Source organism: Microcebus murinus, chromosome 10, assembly GCF_040939455.1.
Source record: "Microcebus murinus isolate Inina chromosome 10, M.murinus_Inina_mat1.0, whole genome shotgun sequence".
In the NCBI taxonomy this organism is placed as follows: domain Eukaryota; kingdom Metazoa; phylum Chordata; class Mammalia; order Primates; family Cheirogaleidae; genus Microcebus; species Microcebus murinus.
Genome location: NC_134113.1, coordinates 11,090,246 through 11,108,423, shown reverse-complemented (window position 1 = coordinate 11,108,423; position 18,178 = coordinate 11,090,246). Strand labels below are relative to the sequence as shown.

The 18,178-nt window shown below is 50.5% G+C and overlaps 1 protein-coding gene across 4 annotated transcripts; it reads right to left on the bottom strand.

Annotated features, from left to right (window-relative positions):
• Nucleotides 1–1,884: 1,884 nt before the first annotated feature.
• CIMIP4 (ciliary microtubule inner protein 4) lies at nucleotides 1,885–17,882 on the bottom strand. 4 transcript variants are annotated; one of them, XM_012787123.3, is made up of 8 exons: nucleotides 17,750–17,882; nucleotides 17,572–17,675; nucleotides 14,978–15,099; nucleotides 13,241–13,300; nucleotides 9,340–9,809; nucleotides 8,511–8,655; nucleotides 2,225–2,335; nucleotides 1,885–2,047 (listed from the first exon to the last, which is right to left on the bottom strand). In XM_012787123.3, the coding sequence occupies exons 4-8, from the start codon at nucleotides 13,260–13,262 to the stop codon at nucleotides 1,950–1,952; spliced, it is 846 nt and encodes a 281-aa protein (XP_012642577.1). In that variant the 5' UTR covers nucleotides 13,263–13,300; nucleotides 14,978–15,099; nucleotides 17,572–17,675; nucleotides 17,750–17,882; the 3' UTR covers nucleotides 1,885–1,949. The 4 variants fall into 4 exon arrangements, with proteins under 4 accessions (XP_012642577.1, XP_012642578.1, XP_012642575.1 ...); XM_012787124.3 differs by having other exon boundaries at nucleotides 17,586–17,675; XM_012787121.3 differs by lacking the exon at nucleotides 14,978–15,099.
• Nucleotides 17,883–18,178: the final 296 nt, after the last annotated feature.

The window sequence follows — 18,178 nt, the reverse complement described above, 5'->3', positions numbered from 1 at the left end:
GGCTTTGTGCATACTGTGCCCTCTGTCTGAAGTGCTGCACCTCTTCCAGTCCACCTGAGCATACCTCTCGTTCCAAGATTCTTCTCAGGAGCCACCTCCTGGATAAAGCCAGAGGAAGCCCAAGCTGGCCACAAGGAAGGGCCCCACGGAGAGAGGTGTGCCCAGCCAATCCCCAGCTGTGGTGATCATCTCAGCTGAGGCACCAGGCATGTGAGCGAAGCAGCCATCTTCACAGCAGTGCCACGTGGAGCAGAAATGAGCCACACCTGCTGAGCTCCGCCCAAATGGCACAATCACAAGCAAATAAATGATCATGTCCTTTAAAGCCAACTGTGGTTTGGAACACAGTAAATAATAAATAGATGAAATAAATAACAACAAAAGATGAAATTATTGGACATTCATTGGGCCATATAACATGTGGCAACTCATACCTACAACTTCCGAGAGTGCAAGCCAGTATCTGCAGGTAGGTGTGCTGCTGGCTTAGAGACCGACCAGCTGAAAAGCTTCAAGATCAACAGTCTGCCCTGGGACCCACTCTCTGGGGGACTCTTCCCTGGGCTCCAATTCCCAGGTCTCACCCCTATTGTTACCAGGGAGCTTATGGACTAAAGATGCTTTGGCTGCTTAGACCAGGTGTCCTCAAACTACAGCCTGTGGGCCACATGTGGGTGTTTTGTTTTTTTACTTCAAAGTAAGATATGTGCACTGTGCATAGGAATTTGTTCAGTTGTTGTTTTTTTTTTTAACTATAGTCTGGTCTTCCAACAGTCTGAGGGACGGTGAACTGGCCCCCTGTTTAAAAAATTTGAGGACCCCTGGCTTAGACAGTGAGGAGATAGATGCTCAGGCTCACGTCACAGGAGGTCCAGAGGTGGGTGGCTTCTGGCCAACTTGGTGAAGTAGCTCAGTGAGGTCACGGAGGCCCCAGATCGTGCTGCTTGGTCTGCAGTTCCTCTTGTCTTAGTGTGTCTGCCAGGAGCAGTCCGGGCTGCATGGTTCCTCATTCCATACATCGGGAGAGAGGGATGCTCCCCCAGCATTCCCAGCAGAGAGAAGACACACCCACACTTTTCTTTGTACCCATTGGCCCAAATTGAGTCACAAACCCCTGCCTGAACCAATTGCATTGTGTGTGGGGTGGGAGTTGGGGGTAAGAATTACCATACGAGGCCAGGCTGGTGGCTCACGCCTGTAATCCCAGCACTCTGGGAGGCTGAGGTGGGAGGATCACTTAAGGCCAGGAGTTCGGGACCAGCCTGAGCAACATAGTAAGACAAAAAAATACAAAAATTAGCTGGGCATGGTGGTGTGCGCCTGCAGTCCCAGCTACTGGGGAGGTTGAGGCAGGAGGATTGCTTGAACCCAAGTGTTTGAGGTTGCAGTGAGCTATGAGGACACCACTACACACTAACCGGGACGATAGAATGAGACCTGGTCTCGACAACAACAAATAAAAGGAATTCCCATACAACCAATCAAGTGGTGGCACTAGATTGGAGGGAGTGTATGTGGACAATTCCTCTGAAGCCCATAGGCTTTTGGAGGGAGGAATGGGTGTCTGGAAATAACTGGAGTCTGCTGGGGAGGGTGTGCAGGCAAGACCCAGCAGTGCCCACCATGGGACCCCTCCACACAGGGCACTGGGGGAAGCCAGGCACTCTGGGCTTGAGGCAGAATTGCACTCAGCTCTCACGCCCTTTCCTGGGATAATGGGGGAAGGTGTGAAAGGGTGTGTGTGTGTGTGTGTGTGTGTGTGTGTGTGTACATAGGGGGAAAGTCTGGGAGGTAGTTTGGGCCCTCAGCGCTTCCGTCCCCCCAACACGGCACAGTGGCCCCCACCCAATGTGAAGAGACGCACCATGCAGAGGGGAAGGGCTCAGGTTTGCGCCTTTCTTTATTGCTGGCACTTTATTTGAGTGGAGGGCACCTCTTCTGTGTTGTATCTAGTACTTCGAGGCCCTGGATTTGCTCTTCTCTCCATATTTCTCATCCAGTGCTTTCTGCAAGTTCATGTTCATCGCGTTTTTCCGGTGCCACCGTCCTACAGAGAGCAGGGAAGAGCCAGCACACGTCACCCAGCAGGCCCCGGAGTGCCCAGGCCCCAGCGGTGCCCACACCTCTTCCGAGCCCACCCCAGGCCCCGTCTCCCGCCCTGGCTTCTCTCTGGACGGTAGAGCCGACACACCTGCCCGTGGAGGACAGTGCCCGCCCCACTCACCCAGATCGTCCGTCTTCCTGCCGTGCCAGTGTTCTATGTCCCTCACTGATTTCTCGATCACTTCTGGTGTGTACGAAGCTTTCATGAGGCTCTGCGTCTCCTCAGGGGCCCCTGTGGAACACCGAGAAGAATCCCCAGGTGCCCAAGTCAACAGAGGTCGGGTCTCCACGGTTTATACGGCGTGTCAGTTTCCTCTATGGGCGGTGGGGTGCGGAAGGGAAGGGGCAGGGGGAGGGTTTCCGGCTAAAGCAGGTCCACCATTATGGGCAGTATGGCCTCAGGCAAGTGTTTAACCTCTCTGAGCTTCAGTTTCTTCATCTGTAAGAAGGAATACAATTTTCTTGTAAAGTTGGGAAGATGAAACTATTGGACATTCACTGGGCCATCTAGCATGTGTTAACTAATACCTACAATTTCAGAATATTTATCCCTGTGCAAAATTCAAACACACACAAGGAAATAAGTTACAATGATCAAGAGTCAGCAGAAACACTAAACAGAGGACCAAGTCCCCCAAATTAGCAAGGATTTGAATATAAAATAAGTATATTAACTGTTTGAAGCCATAAAAGAGAGAATAAGAATATAAGGAAAGAATAAGAAACTATTCAGAAAGAATCAATAGATTAGAAAAAGAAGCAAATGGAATTTCAAAATTCAAAATGAAACTTATAAATTTAAGCTCAATGGATGACAAGATGCCTGGGATTTGCTTTGAAATAACCTGGGCTGGGGGTAGGTGGGTGGGAGGGAGAGAAGAGGAAACAAGATTGGGTCCGTGTTAATCACTGTTGGCACTGGGTGATGTGTGCAACATCTATTCACTAAACTGTTCTCTCTGCTTTTCTATAGGTTCGAGAATTGGCATTGTAAAAGTTTAAAAAGAAATTCAATGGACAGGTAAAGCACCAGATTATATACACCTGAGAGAAAATGGTAAACTGTAAGATATATCTAAAGACATGAACTAGAACGCAGCACCGAGGAAAAAACAATATGGAAAATGTGAAAAAGATGTTAAGATACAGGTTAGAGCAGCCCAACATGTGCCTACTTGGAGTTCCAAAAGGAGAGACCACAGAAAGTGGGCAGAGGCAACATTTGAAAAAATAATGAATGAAATTGTTCCAGAATCGATGAGAGATGTGAATTCTTAGATTCAAGAATCATAATTCCCCAATCAGGGTAAGAAAAAAGAATTCCTAATCTAGATACATCCAAGTAAAATTTAGGACAATCAGAGACAAAGAAATCTTATTGGGAAGCACAGTGGATCATTGAGGAAAAAAGAAAAAGAAATCTTAGAAGTAAGCAGCCATGGAGAAAAGATAAATTACTTACAAAGACTGTGACAATTGATTTGATTGATCATCAGGGACAGAAAAAAATGCAGCCATATCAAAGTGCTAACAGAAAACAGTCAACAAGCTAGACCTGGTTACAGTGTGACTGTCTTCCAAGAATGAGGACAAAATGCTGTTCCAACCAACAGAGCCTAAAGTTTGCCCACAATAACACCTCACTAAAAATACCTTCTAAACATCCTTCAGGAGGAATAAATGATCTCAGAGGGCCTGAGATAGCAGAAGGAACGGGAGGCAAAGAAAGTGGAAGCGGAGTGGATCTGAGTGTGGGTTCATTATCGTGGCAGCAGGGTGTTGACTGTATGGGGTACAATAATGGTGACGATGACAGAGGACCATTTTTAAAGACTTACCGTGTGCTAAGCACAGTTCTAGGGGCTTCACGTGAATGTGCTCTTTGAATCTTCTCAACAGCCCTAAGAAGTAGGCATGATTGCCATCCCCATTTTGCTGTTGAAGTCAGCGAAGCGCAGAGGAGTTAAGTAACTTGTCTTAAGTCACACAGCTGGTAAGTGAAAGAGCCAGGACTCAACCCACACCCTGTGGCTCCAGGCTCCACAGTTTCAACTACTTTTCTTATGTACAATTAAAATTCTGTAAAATAGTAACTAACATATAAGCTGAGGTGGGGCGGGGAGGGTAATTAAAGTGGAAGCCTTCTAAGGTCCTTGTAGTGTTCAGGAAAACTTAAATACCTAATTTAACTTTACAATTTGTTAACTATGCACATAACAATGTTAAAGGTAACCACTAAAAGAATGGGAAGTGGCCCAGCCATGGTGGGTCATGCCTGTAATCCTAGCACTTTGGAAGGCTAAGGTGGGAAGATCCATTGAGGTTAGGAGTTCAAGACCAGCCTGGGCAACATAGCAAGATCCTGCCTCTACAAAAAATAAAACAATTAGTCAAGTGTGGTGGTATGAGCCTGTAGTCCCAGCTACTCAGGAGGCTGAGGCAAGAGGATCCCTGATTCCAGGAGATTGAGGCTGCAATGAGCTATGATTGTACCATTGCACTCCAGCCTGGGTGACACAGTGAGACCCTGTCTCTAAAAAATAAAAAAAAAAATAGAAAAGGATGAATATTGGATTGAGAAATAAATAAAACTTATGCAAATCCTAAAAAAGAAGGAAAGAAGAAAGAAGCTGCATGGAAAAAACAGCACAAATAGAAAATACAAAATAAGGTCATGGAAATAAATCCAAATATATCAGCAATTAGAACAAATATAAATGGAGCAAGCCCATTGATTAATAAATAGATTATGAGCCTATAGAAAATATTTTTCAGATATGGATCATTTAAAGTATACTTAAAAGGACACACACAGAGGATAAAAATGGAAGGATAGAAAAGATATAGCAAGCAAACACTAAACAAAAGCAATCCAGTCTAGCTATATTGATATCCAACAAAATAGACTGTAAGGCAGAGGCACTGTGAGAAATAAAAATGACTGCGGTTCATTAAGGTAATGTAATAATTCTAAACAACTTGCTGTCATGAAATAATCTCGAAATAAATAAAGCAAAATTGACAGAACTATAGGAAGAAATTGACAAATCTGCTATCTAGGAAAAATTTAAAGACACATCTTTTAGTAATTCATAAATCAAGCAAAGACTATTAATAAGAAATTAGAAGATTTGTATGGAAATAATTAACAAGGCTGTTCTATTAGACAAACACAAAATCCTGTACCCAGGAGATTATTTGCAAGCACACACAGATCATCCACAAAACTGTGCCGTCTGCCAGGTTATGGAGCAAGTCTCGACAATTTCAAAGGACTAAAGTCATTGCAGGCTATTAGAGAATAATGATGGCGCCATCCAGGTAGGAGACATATTCTACCCCAAAGACAGGAGAGAAAACCAAAAAAGAGGAAGACACAGGACAGGGAAAATGGGATTCTAATAGTGGAGGGAGGTGAAGGAAATCCTCAGGGGCTGCTTCAGAGATGCCTGGCTACCTGGACACACGGAAATGAGACGGGACAGGTTGAGAGCTGTCCCCACCCACCGCTACCCCTGCTGCCAATTTCCATGCTCCCTGACCCAGTAGCCATTATTAGTAGTCTAAAGAAATCCCAAAGAATCTACAAACAATTATTGGAATTAATAGGTGAGCTGAGCAAAGCTTCTGGATATAAGATTAAGTGAATATAGTATCAGCATCAAAGTTAGAAAATACAATTTTTAAAAAGATACCATTTACAATAAGTAGCAAAACAAAAAAAATAAAGAGCCTCTCCTAAATAAATCTAACAAAAAACGCCATGATCTTTATAGGAAAAGAAACCCACAAAATGTTATTGGCACATATTGAAGAAAGATTTAAATTAATGGAGCTATATACCATATTTATAGATTGGAAAGTTCATTATCATAAAGCTGATAACTGCCTCTAAATTGAGTGATAGACTCCCTGTACTTCCAATCAAAATTCCAGCAGAGTTTTCCATGGAAATTTCCACATAAAATTTATATGGACAAGTAAAGGTCCTAGAAACCCAAGACACTAACTGGTTTGGGGGTGGGGAGTAGGGTGGGACGTACTGCCCAGCCAGATATCGGACTACTTATAATACCTTGGTAATTAAAAGTGTAATCTTAGACCAATGAACAGAATAGAGATCTGGAAACCGATCCAAGCACATGTGCTCAGATGGACGGGTAACAGAGGTGCCACCACAGGTCACGAAGGGAAGATGGGACTATTCTACAAAAGGGGCTGAGATAATCAGTCATCTACATGGAGAAGGGATTAACGATGAACCCCTACTTCACACTAAAGACAGAAATCCACTCCAAGTGGATTAAAGACTTAAATGTGAAAAGCAAAACTCAATCCTTTAGAAGACTATAAAAAAGATTACCTCTATGACTCAGCACGAGATAGGATTTCTTGGACTCACTCCTCCTGGCACCTTCTCTGTCTGAGTAAATAGCAATTCCGTTCTTCTAGTTGTTCAGGTCAAAGCCCTTGAAATCAACGCCAATTCCTCTGTCTCACCCCTGAATCCATTCATTAGCATATTCTGTTCTCTCCACCTTATGCAAATACCCAGAATCCTTCTACAACAGGCCACCTTCACCACCTTCACTTCCCTGAGCTGCCACATTGTACAATGGTGCCCCCCAAAATTGTGCAGTGCACTACCCGGCTCCCAGGACCAAGCCACCGTCATCTGTCCCACCTGGATTTTTGCAGTTTCCTCCTCACTGGTGTCCCTGTTCCTGCCCGAGCTCCCTACGCCTGTCTCAACACAGCAACTGGAGTGACCCTTTATCTCGAACCAAAGGCCACTCTCCCGCTAAGGACCCTGCCTTGGCTTCCCACCTATCTCACTCAGAGAAAAGACCTTCCAGTGGCTTCAGGACCCAGCCTGTCTCCTCTGATGTCTTCTCCTCGTGCCTGTGCAGCCACACGAGCCTCCTCAGCCTCCAACAGCAAGTGCAAAGGCTAACCCCGAGCGGATGGAGGCGGAGAGGGGCGCGGCTGGGGCAAAGGCGGTGGCGTTTGCCAATTTCCAGAGCGTAAATACTACCACCATGACCAGTTTTAAGATAGCATTTATATGCCAATCAATTCAGGAAAATTGAACAATCCATCTTGTGAGCTGGTGCAAGCTGGTTCAAACTGGCCCCAGCACACCCTGGGCACAGTTCTACTTCCGACGCTGGATGGTAGGCACGCAGATACTGTAAAAATGTTATTCTTTTGCATTTATGCAGACATTGTCATATAAGGTTGCATGTAAGAGCTATGTGGTGACAATAGCTAAAGACAGACGTGGAAGGTAGGACCCTGGGGCCCAGAGTAGGGGACAATCTGAGCTGCATTCTCACTTCCCTCCCCAGCACCACCTCTTCTCCAAGCTCAAAGAAAAGCCCAGAAAGGTTTCCAGTGGGTGTCTGGTTGCTCGGGTGACAGGGACCTGAGCCAGGGGAGGTTTTCCAGGCCCTGGGAGCACATGAGGGCCTGCATCGAGGAGAGGGGAAGGAGCAGGGCTAGAAAGAGCTGGGCCTTTGCAATGAGGCTGAGCTGGATGGTGGCAGGGCAGAGAGAAGCCCCGGCTGTGGACCGGTGTTGAGCAATCCAGAAAGCCCTGGGGAATAGGGCCATAGCAGCGAGGGAGGTGAGCTGGTGCGGAGGAAAGACTTTGGGGCTTTAGAGGCAGAAGGAAAACCTGGATTTGAGTCCCCGACATACCTCAGACTACTAAGGGGCCTTGGGCCAGGGATCGCAGATCTGCCTGTGAAATGCAGCTCATAGCAACCCCCCTGCGACAACCAAGCAGGACGAGGCTGACCCAAAGGAAGCCCCTGTAAACGTCACAGCGTCCAACCCATGCTTCCTTCCTTCCCAGGTGCTTGCTGGGAAAGAAAAATGGTGGCCTGGCAGCTACTGCGCACTCACTGTGTGACGCAGGCTAAATGCCTTCAGGCGGCACTTCACAGGGTCCTGCCAATGGCCCAGTGAGGGCCATGCTATCTTTATCATGTCCTATACCTTGTACCAAGAAGGCAGAGAGTTAAGAATCTTGCCTGAGGTCACACCCAGCTAGTGAGTGGCCAAGCTGAGTTTGAACCCAAGAAACCTGATATTGTCACTATGACCAAAGGTGCCCAGGCCAAGGGGTCCTGGGCCTCTCACTAGCAGATTAAGAAACCAGAGCTGACGGGGGTGGAGGGGCTGGGTTGTCTGCCCAGCAAGGATAGACTTGCTCCCAGAACTTGCTCCAGCACCCAGAACGGGCCCTGCAGGTAAGGCACCCATGGTGGGCATGAAATGGGTGTCCATGGGGATGTGCCCTGGGGTCCTGGACCCCATATGGGGTGGACACCCCAAAGGCCTTCCCTGCCCGATGCCTTAGACCATGGGTGTTCACAGCCCCCACCCTTGCCCCTCGACCTGACCTTGAAACAAGTTTGACCGCATGTTGTAGCCCAGATCATAGTAGTCTGTGAAGATGGAGGAGATTTCCAGAGGACTCTGGGTCCTGCTGGGCCACGAGCTTGCCCTCTTCTGGCCCTCCAAGCCTTCACTAACAGCCTTTCGAGCCTGAGCAGGGAGGCAGGGAGAGGAGATAGGATGGGAAAGCAGGGCCCAGCCCCACACCTCCCCTCTAACTCCTCCTGCCCTGGACCCTGCCCTCCCCACCCCTACCCCGTCCTCAGCCTGCAGCCCTCAACCAGCCGCAGAGCTGGGAGCCAGAGTGGCCAAAGGTCCCCCCTCTACTCCCTGTCATCCCCCCACCCCCTGAAATGGGCAGGAGGCATCGGGGATTAGAATGACTCAAACCTGGGTCTTCTGATTCCCAACAAATGCTGCCCATCCACTCAACACTGTCTCCCTCAGGAGGCTCGTTCAAATTGTAAACATTCAATTCAAACAAAAGACTTTTAACTGCAAATTCATGAAGGGCCAGGGCTCCAGATCTGCCAACCCGGTTTGCGTCCTTGTGCCACACAACTGGGTGAATTTGGTTGATGCACTTAAACCCCTAAGCTGTGGGCGCTTCTCCATAAAGCGGGGATGATAACAGTTTGTTCCTCATGGGGCTGTTGGGAAGATCGAATGGGTTGTTACACGTGAAGAGTTTAAACAGCGCATGTGCCTGGCACATAGCAGGTGCTCAGTAAATACTGCCTTCTCATGATATTATCACAGGGGCTTTGTACTCAAGAGCAGGTTTCTTTTGGGTCCTCATTGTAAGTATCCATGCATAACCTTCCTGCTGCCCACCTGCTCCTCAGAGATCAGCTCGTCCACCACGTTGCTCCCAAACTTGTGGCGAATGTTGTTCGGAATGATGCTGCCTTTGTGGCTCGAGGGCCTGCTCCTCTGGTCCTGGGCCCCCAGGCTGGGGCCGTCATCCAGCCCCTGGCATGGCTGAGCCCCCTCCCGGAAGGTGGCCTTGTTCTCTCTCAAGGAGGACCTGGAGGCCCCCTTCTTCAGGGCCCCGGGCTGCAGGTCCATTCCCCGAGACTCCGTGCTGACCGCGGTCGGGGGTGGGGGGCGGATCTCCTCCAGGTGGCGCTGCCCTGCGGGGTTGCCTTGGCTGCTGCCTCCCCGGGGCAGGGGTTTCGGTGGGCAGAGCGGGACCTGGTACTTGAACTCGGAGGTGTCCAGGGAGCTGCAGGAAGTCTTCCAGGGGGCCGCGTCCTGCTGGCCCTCCTTGTTGTTCAGGGAGGCCCTGGCCAGAGTGGCTGTACCTGAACCGGGCAAAGCGAGACGGACAGGTTGGGAGAGACACGCAGACAGATGCAGAGAGCCAAGGGCGGGAAGAGGGATGGAGACAGGAGTGTGTGGGGGGAAACAGAGACACAGAGCCCCCGAGATCCAGGGATAGGGGAAGGGAGAGGGTCTGAGAGAACCCAAGGGAGCCAGAGGCACGGCTGAGAAACAAGGAGACACACAAGGGGAAGGCGGCTCAGCCTGCGCAGCCCCCCAGGACAGGGTTCCACATTCCTGGAGAGGAGGGTCCGCAGCCCGTGCCTGTCCAGCCTTGAGGCCCAGCTGTGTGACCTTGAGCGAGGCATTTGGCCTCTCTGTGCTTTAGTGCTCCTGGCTCCATTTGGAAAGTGCCTTTCCCAACTTTAAATCCCCCATCGATCCAGTGAGGGAAACAGTCTTTGCTCCCTGTTCAGGCTGCTGTGCCCCGAACCCCTCCTCCTCTTTCCTCCAGGGGGATTGGGCCCCAGTCACCTCCCAGGCTCTCTCATGCCCATCTCCCCTACCCCCACCAGGCCCTCTCCTGCTCCTCATTCTTATCAGCTCCACCCTGGCTCCAGACAGACAGACTTCACTTCCTCCCACCCACACCCGAGAGGCCCCTCCTCCCAGCGTTTGCCCTGGCTGGTCTGCTACCCGGAAGGCCAGCCCTCCTTTTCCCCAACTCAGAATCCTTCAAATGCAGCCCAGCGGGAAGTCCTCCCTGACACCCAGCGCAAGCTGGGAGCCCGGCCAGCTCCCTCCTTCTCCGCTCCCAGCACTGTCCCAACATGCCCCGCACGGCTCTCGAGACCCCGGGCTTTCCCTTTCTGCCACACTAGGAGCTACACACAGTCTCATTTCCCCTCCTAGATGTGCGGAGAGGGGCACTGAAGTGGGGTCCACGTGTGAGTCAGTCCTGGGTGTCCCACAGCACCCAGCAGAGAGCCCTGTCTATCTGGGAGGGTGACAGAGTCCATCAGGGCATGAGTGCAGGAGCAGCGGAAAGGGTGCTATACCCAGTGACTGCACCCCATCTATGCTGAGACGCTCATTCCCCCATTTGGACACCCGCGACACCAGGCTGCAGCTGACAGTCGATGGCCCTGGCTCATGGTGGAGCCAGCACTGTTTCTATTTCCTAGTGGCTCATGAGGAACGGTCCATTTTACAACCAGGGGGGTGGCAGCTTAGAATACATACTTTATACAACACCCGAGCAGTATAGAGTCTTTGTGTGCAAAACACAGAGGCCAAGCCGAGTGCCCCTCACAGTCTGCCCCCAACCTCAATCCCAGGTTACAGGTATAAATGTGTTTGGGGGACTTCCCTCCAAAATGTTCTAGATGGGTCTCTAGTCCAGCAGTCCCCAACGTTTTTGGCACCAGGAACTGGTTTCATGGAAGACAATTTTCCATGGACGGGGGGCGGCATGGTTTGGGGATGGTTCAAGCACATGACATTTATCGTGCAGGCAGACCTCTCTCCAATGATGGTCTGTATCTGCAGCCGCTCCCCAGCGCTCGCATCACGGCCTCAGCCCCACCTGGGACCATCAGGGCTGGGGAGCGGCTGTCAACACCGAGGAAGCTTTGCCCCTGCCCTGCAGCCTGCTTCCTCGCAGGCCTCCACCAACAGGGGGCGGGGGACCCCAGCTCTCGTCCCCTTAAAAGATACATAATTTTGTTTCAATTTTGTATATAAATGAGATCAGATTCTATGTGTTGCTTTGTAACTTGCTGCTAAAACCCACCACCACCCCTTGAGCCCTTGCCCCACTGGGGGACATTCCAATTGTCTGGTTAAGGCTGCCGTGAGCATTAAACTTTGCCGGCCATTAGGGTTTTGTTGGTTTTGTTTGTTTGTTTGTTTGTTTGAGACAGAGTCTCACTTTGTTGCCCAGGCTAGAGTGCGTCTTTCTTTCTGTCCCCTCGGTGGTGGGAGACAGCAAAGGCTGAGATTTCCCTGCTTTCCTGTCCACTTCCTCCTCTCCTTCCTTCCCCCCACCCTTTGTTCTGCCCCTTTGTCACCTACTCAAAAAGGCAGCGGAGGGAAAACCTGTTCCCAGAGACCAGACTGTCTTCCCTCCTGCCCTGGTTCTGCCTCAACCAGCAGCAGCCAAGCAGAGGCACCTCTGGGGACAGCTGGGCTGCTGGGACAGGCAGTCTTTCTCAAAAGACTGGAGGCAGAGAGTGGGGCAGCACTCACCTGGACACCACAGCCCCTCACCCTGATCCTGGGGAGACTGAGGCCCAGCACAGGCATGGCTTCCTCCTGGGGTCCCACAGGATTCGGGCCCAGGACAGCTGGAGCAGTGCTGCCCGCCTGTCCCCGGCTGTGGTCCCGCCGTCTGACCCACCAGCCATGCTGCTGTGATCGCCTGCTCACCTCTGCCAGCCCTTTGGGTTAGGAGCACTTTGACGGCCCTGAAGTGTCGTGTGTGCCCTGGCTCAGAGAGCTGGCACGTTCACCATTCATCCGGTGAGCAAGCACCAACGTGTGTCCCGTGCCGCGTCAGGCAATGGGGACCCCACAGTGAGCTGAACAGGCCAACCCCTGTCCTCTTAGAGTTGAATGTTTGCTGAATGAATGAATCAATGAATGAATGAAGGCTTTCAGTTCTCATTGCAACCTCACCTTTCTTCCATTCTATTCATTCCGCTATAAACTGGGAGAAATAAATCCCACTTCACTTGTTGTTATGAGGATCAGATGATCCATCAGCACAGTTTTCTAAACTTGGCCACGTATCTAAATTCCCTGGGGCACTCTAAACATGCAGATCTCTGGGCCCCTCCCAGAGCTGCTGCATCTGAAAGGCTGGGAGTCTGGGTGTTTAACAAGGTCCCCCAGGGCATTCAGGCCACTGCAGAAAGCCTGAGCAGGAATGCCACCCCCATCCCACCTGCCAGCCCCAGCCACCTACCCTCCACTCCCTGCTGGGGACCCTTCTGTGGGCTGGCCTGACTTCTTCTTGTCCTCAGGGCTCCACGAAAGCACTGGCCCCCTCTCCCTTCTAGGCTTTTTCCTGCCTGTCCCCCTGCCTGGAATACTCTCTCCTCCCTGCCGTGGGCCACACCACCTCCTAGTCTTAGCTCACTCACGATCCGCAGGGCCCCCACCCATGTGGCCAGGCCCCCAAGTGCCCCTGCAGCTCTGCCCTTCTGGGGCACAGAGACTCGGAGCCCCTGAGGATGGGGACTGTTGGGCTCAGGCCCCGAGCGTGGCAGGACGGGAGGGGCTCAGTACCCCCTTTCCCTCCTTCTATCTTCTGTCTTCAAACAGAATGCCCCCTAGGACGTCAGGGCAATGGTGGGTCTGAGACCAAAGCAAGACTGAGGGACAGGAGGAAGGCCCCGTGCCCTGCTGCCCCAGGAGTCCCCCCAGAAGCCCTGGATGCACATTCGGCTCATGCCTCGCCCGCCCGTCCTACCTGCTCGGCGGCCCAGCTCCATCGGCTCTTGCTCCGGAACAGGTAATTCCAAGCTGGGTCCTGTAGACAAAGCAACACGTTTCATGGTCTCAGATGACACTGTCTCTGTGAATGCGAATGAGCGAGAGCGGAGCAGGGGGGCCTGTGGCCGTTTGCCTAGCCCTGACCCGAGGTCCCCAGGGTGTTCCTGGAGCTTTGTGGCACTGCCCAGACCCACGGCCCCTGCCCCATCCACCCATCACCCTGGCACCGACCTGCCTGCTGGGCCCCTGCAGGCTCTGCCCTCTCTGGAAAGCCCTGGTCACCCCCCACCCCCACTGGGGCTCAAAGGCCTTTCTGAAGCAGCCTTGGGACCCTGGCGTCTTCTTGCACCTTCATAATCTCTTCTCCTCTCCACTCCCGCCAGCCTCACCCTAGGAGCCTCCAGCAGGCCCGTGGCTGGGGGTGCATTGCCCCTGCGCCCCATCCTGGTAACTGTGCCTTCCTGCAAATGCAGTGTCATCCATGCTGCTGGCTGTTCCTTCACGGTCAGGGGAGGGAACATTAGCCGCTGTGGAGGGCGGAGAGCAGGACCCCACACTCTGGCATAACCTTGGTCTTCCGAGGAAGGCCTTTGGGACAAATTGGAGGAGGGGAGCTCTAGCACCTCAGAAGCCTCTGCGATTTCATGTGTGTATCCCTTTTCCTTAGGTGGCCTTTCCCTCATGTATATTCTCATATGTATCCCACGTGGGTTTTTTCCCAGGCTGTAGCAAATTTTGTAGCCTAAATAAAATAAAACCTGGCCCTCCATGGTAAAATGTCTTTGTAATAAGGGAGGAACAGAGGTGTTGAGGGTTAGGGTCAAGACATGAGAACCCCAGGAGTGGGACAGGACTTTGCCAAGAGAGCAACCTGTGGACATGTCCGTTCACTGAACAAAAGCTGCTGGACCTTGGGGGGAACATTCTACCTATCAGCGATGTCTGCAAAGGACCCTGCCTAGAAGACTGAGGGCTGTAGCCTGGATCTCTGCAAAAGGACTGGGTTTGTAATCCAAAGGCAGCAGGGAGTGACAGCCCAGCAGATAGAGCAGTTGCTGTTCCAAGCCTGAGGCACTGTTCCTGTCTCTCTCCTGAGTTCCTGTCTTAGTAAATGAGGAACTAGATAAAGTAGAAAGAAGTACCCGGTCTCTGTTGTTCCCGTTTAGATTATACACCCTACTACTAACTCACAAGCCTTTCATGAGAAATCATTGTAATCCATAACATAAAAAAGACAATAAAAATGGGTGCTAGACTTCAGTTAGTACCACCCAGCTCACGGGAATGCTGGTGGTCCCCTGACCTCCCCACACCCCATTCACCTTACTTTTCGTGTCTGTATCTTTGTCTCTCCCATCTCTTGCAATGCACACTGCCTGGGGACCTGGTTATATCGGGTGCGTCTCGAACCCCCGATACAGAAACTAGCCAGAGCCGGCAGGGATCTTTGAGGACTGAGGCCCAGAGAAGGGGGTGACTCATCTAATGTCACCCCGCAAGTCAGTTTGCTGGTAAGCTCAAAGTGGGCAGGAACCCGATCAGCTTTATTCTCTTGAAAAATTGCCAAGCAAAACACCCTGTTAATTTTGACACTTAATAATTGTTTGGTGATTGTGCAACTTTTGATATGACTTCTGAAGATCCCACACCCCTGGTATTCACACACGGTGTGATCCCCTCCCCCCGAGTGTGAGCTAGGGACCTAGTGACTTGCCTCTGAATAAAAGGATGCCACTTCCAGGATCGTATTAGTGACTTCTGTCTTGTTCACACTCTTTTCTGGCTCTCCTTGGTTTGCTCACTCTGACAGCAGCAGCTGCCATGGTTTGAGCCGCCCTGTGGAGAGGCCCATGTGGCAAGAGCTGAGGGTGGCCTCTGGCCAGAAGCTCATAAGGAACAGAAGCCCTTGGTCCAACAACAGTTGTTGAAGAACTGAATAAATCCTGCCACCTGAATCAGCTTGGGCATGGGTCTTTCCCCAGTCAAGCTTTGACATGAGAACACAGCCCAGATGACACTTAATTACAGCCTGTGGGAGAACCTGAGCCAGAGAACCCGGCCAAGCACAAGCAGGGTCCTGACCCAGAGACACTCTTAGATCATAAGTTTGTGCTTTTTAAACATACGGTTTTAAGTTGCTAAGTTTTGCTGTCATTTGTTATGCAGCAATAGATAACTAATACCTATTTTGGTACCAAGAGTGAGATGTTGCTCTAACAAATACCTAAAAACGTGGGAGTGACTTTGGAACCCAGCAGTAAGAAAAGCCTAGAAAGAATTTTGAGAAACATGATAGAGAAAGCCTAAATTGCCCTGAACAGTCTATTAGCAGAAATCTGGATTTAGAAGATGCTGCCAGTGAGGTCACAAAAGGAAGTGATGAACATGTTACTAGAACTTAGAGGGAGAAAGGCCCTTGTTATATAGTGGCAGACACTTAGTGACACTGTCACCGGCAGTTATGTCATCTGCAAGCAGAACATGTGACTAATAAACTGAGAGAGATTTTTCTTCTTGCTGCCCCTAGTGAGGTGTGAGAGGAGGGAGATGAACTGAAGAAAAGGTTGTTACATGAAAATCCAGGACTTAATGGTCTGAAAATTCTCATCTTCTCCAGATTCCAAAAGATGCAAAAATGAAGAAAGGACTTCAGAGGACTGTCTGGAAAAGGTGGCCAAGAGTGTGACTGTGCAACCTATTGTTAAAGCTCTAGGAAGATAAAGGATTAGGGTATTATAAGTCACACAAGGAGGCCTCAAAAGAGATTTAAAGGATATGCCTCATATATCCTCTTAGCAGAACCACAGGGCTCTCTAAGAAGCTCAAGGGTGTTGTTCCTCAGCAGAAGCACAGGTGGAAAAGGTGTGGCTTTTTTCTGCTGGCTTGAACCCTTGTAAGTTTCATGGTTTTTTTTAAAAAAACTGTATCAGCAAAAGTACTACCAGCTAAGAATGAAAGGGACAGAGACAATACAAAATGAGACCACTGCACAAAAGAGAGAGAGACAGAGAGAGAGGAGTCAGAGGGTAGAAGGCAGAGGAGTCCATAGGGCAGAGCTGAGCGCAATGGGAAATTATTCCCAGGACTTGATGCCCAATCAAGGAATGTCCAACATTTGCATGACCAGATTTCAGAATTGCTATGGACCAGTGGCTCCTCCATGTCTCCACTTTCCTCATTTTTGAATACGAATGTTGAAAGCTCTTATCCTATGCCTATGACATCATTGTATATCAGGTATCTGCAGGAAAGATAACCTCAAACCTCATTTGACAGCTCTACCTCTGGAGAAGAACTGAACTCAGGAAGTGCCTCTCAAGGAATGACACCTGAGGAGGCTCGTGCACAGCTTGACCTGATTTATACAGCCAGATTCTAGATTTTAAGCTGATGCTATTATAGGACAAGACTTCTGGAGATCTTGGGAGGAGATGGATGTATTCTGCCCATGGTAGGGATGTATATTATCAGGGGCCAGAGGGCAGACAGTGGGGCAGCTGACATGGCTCCCAGGGATCCTTGCTCCCCTCCCTTTGAGTGCAGGCTGGACCTGGTGACCAATAGAATATGGCAAATGTCAGGGATGTCACTTCCAAGATGAAGTTATAAATGACTGCGACTTCTGTCTTGCTCTCACACTCTCTCTGGCTCCCCTCAGCTCACTTGCTCTGATGGAAGCCAGTTTCCATGCTGTGAGCTGCCCTGTGGCAAGGAGCTAGGAGTGGCCTGCAGCTGACAGCTTCGGAGGGACTGAATCCTGCCATGGGGGGCCTTGGAAAGGGTCCTTCTCTAGTTGAACCTTGAGATGAGACTGAAGCCCAGGTCAACACCATGACTGAAGTCCATGAGAGCCCCTGAGACAGAAAACCCAGCAAAGCATCCGCTAGATTCCTGGCTCACAGAAAGGGTGCGATAATAAATGTTGCCATCTTAAGCCACTACGTTTTGCGGTGATTTGCTATGCAGCAAGAGATGACTAAGACGACTCCTGTGCCAAGCATTCTCACATCTAATAGATTGGTCTGTCTTCACAAGTACCCAGTAAGGTGCTTAGAGAAGCCATTAACTTACTGTCTTTCACAGATGGAGAAATTGGGCTCAGAAAAGAAATAGGACTTCACCCAGGTGGAGCTGAAACTGCGCTTAGCATCTTCAAGATCACTGAAGCTCCTTCAAGCTGGCCGTCTGCTCCTGTCCCTGTGCCCCTCCCCAGCCACCCACTCGATGTGCCCTTAGCAGTCCCGTCTTCCCCAGTGGCACTGGCAGTCCAGTGCAGCCTGGACCGGCATGACAGCAGTGTGAACTCACTTCCGGTTTCTGACCTGGAGAGAAAGGTCCCAAGGGACGTCAGTTGAGGAGGGCAGGAAGGCAGGTGCAGTTGCAGTCTGGGCACTCTTCACTCACAAGCAACTCTGAAAGGGGAAAAGGAAGATGAAATCCTATGTCCCGGGAGAGCCCTGTCCCACCTCTTAAGTCTCCGCCTCACCTCTCCAATCCCTTTCATAACGTCAGAAAACATGGGAACCACGCTGGTGTGTGCTGAAGCCCAGGAGTGGAGGTCTGTGCTGCACAACTACTGGTGAGGACCAATGGATGGTTGCTAGGAAGCGGCCCCCGGCAGATGCTCATTGGAGTTGCCATGGTGATCACTATACACAGGGCTCTGTTACGTCAGAGGCTGCTAGGCCCACCCTAGGGAAAAGAGGCCAAGGGAAGGCCAGGACGAAGGAGGCAAGAGGGGCATTCATGTGTGGTTCGCTCTCTCAGCCACTCAAAACTGTCTACCAAGCACCTGCCATTTTTCAGGTGTGCCAGGCATGCAGGGCTCAGGTGCAATGGAAGTTCCTAGGAGTGGAAAGGAATAAGTAGAGAGAAGGATTAACTCCGTCTAGGGAAAAAGAGGCAGGGCTCACAG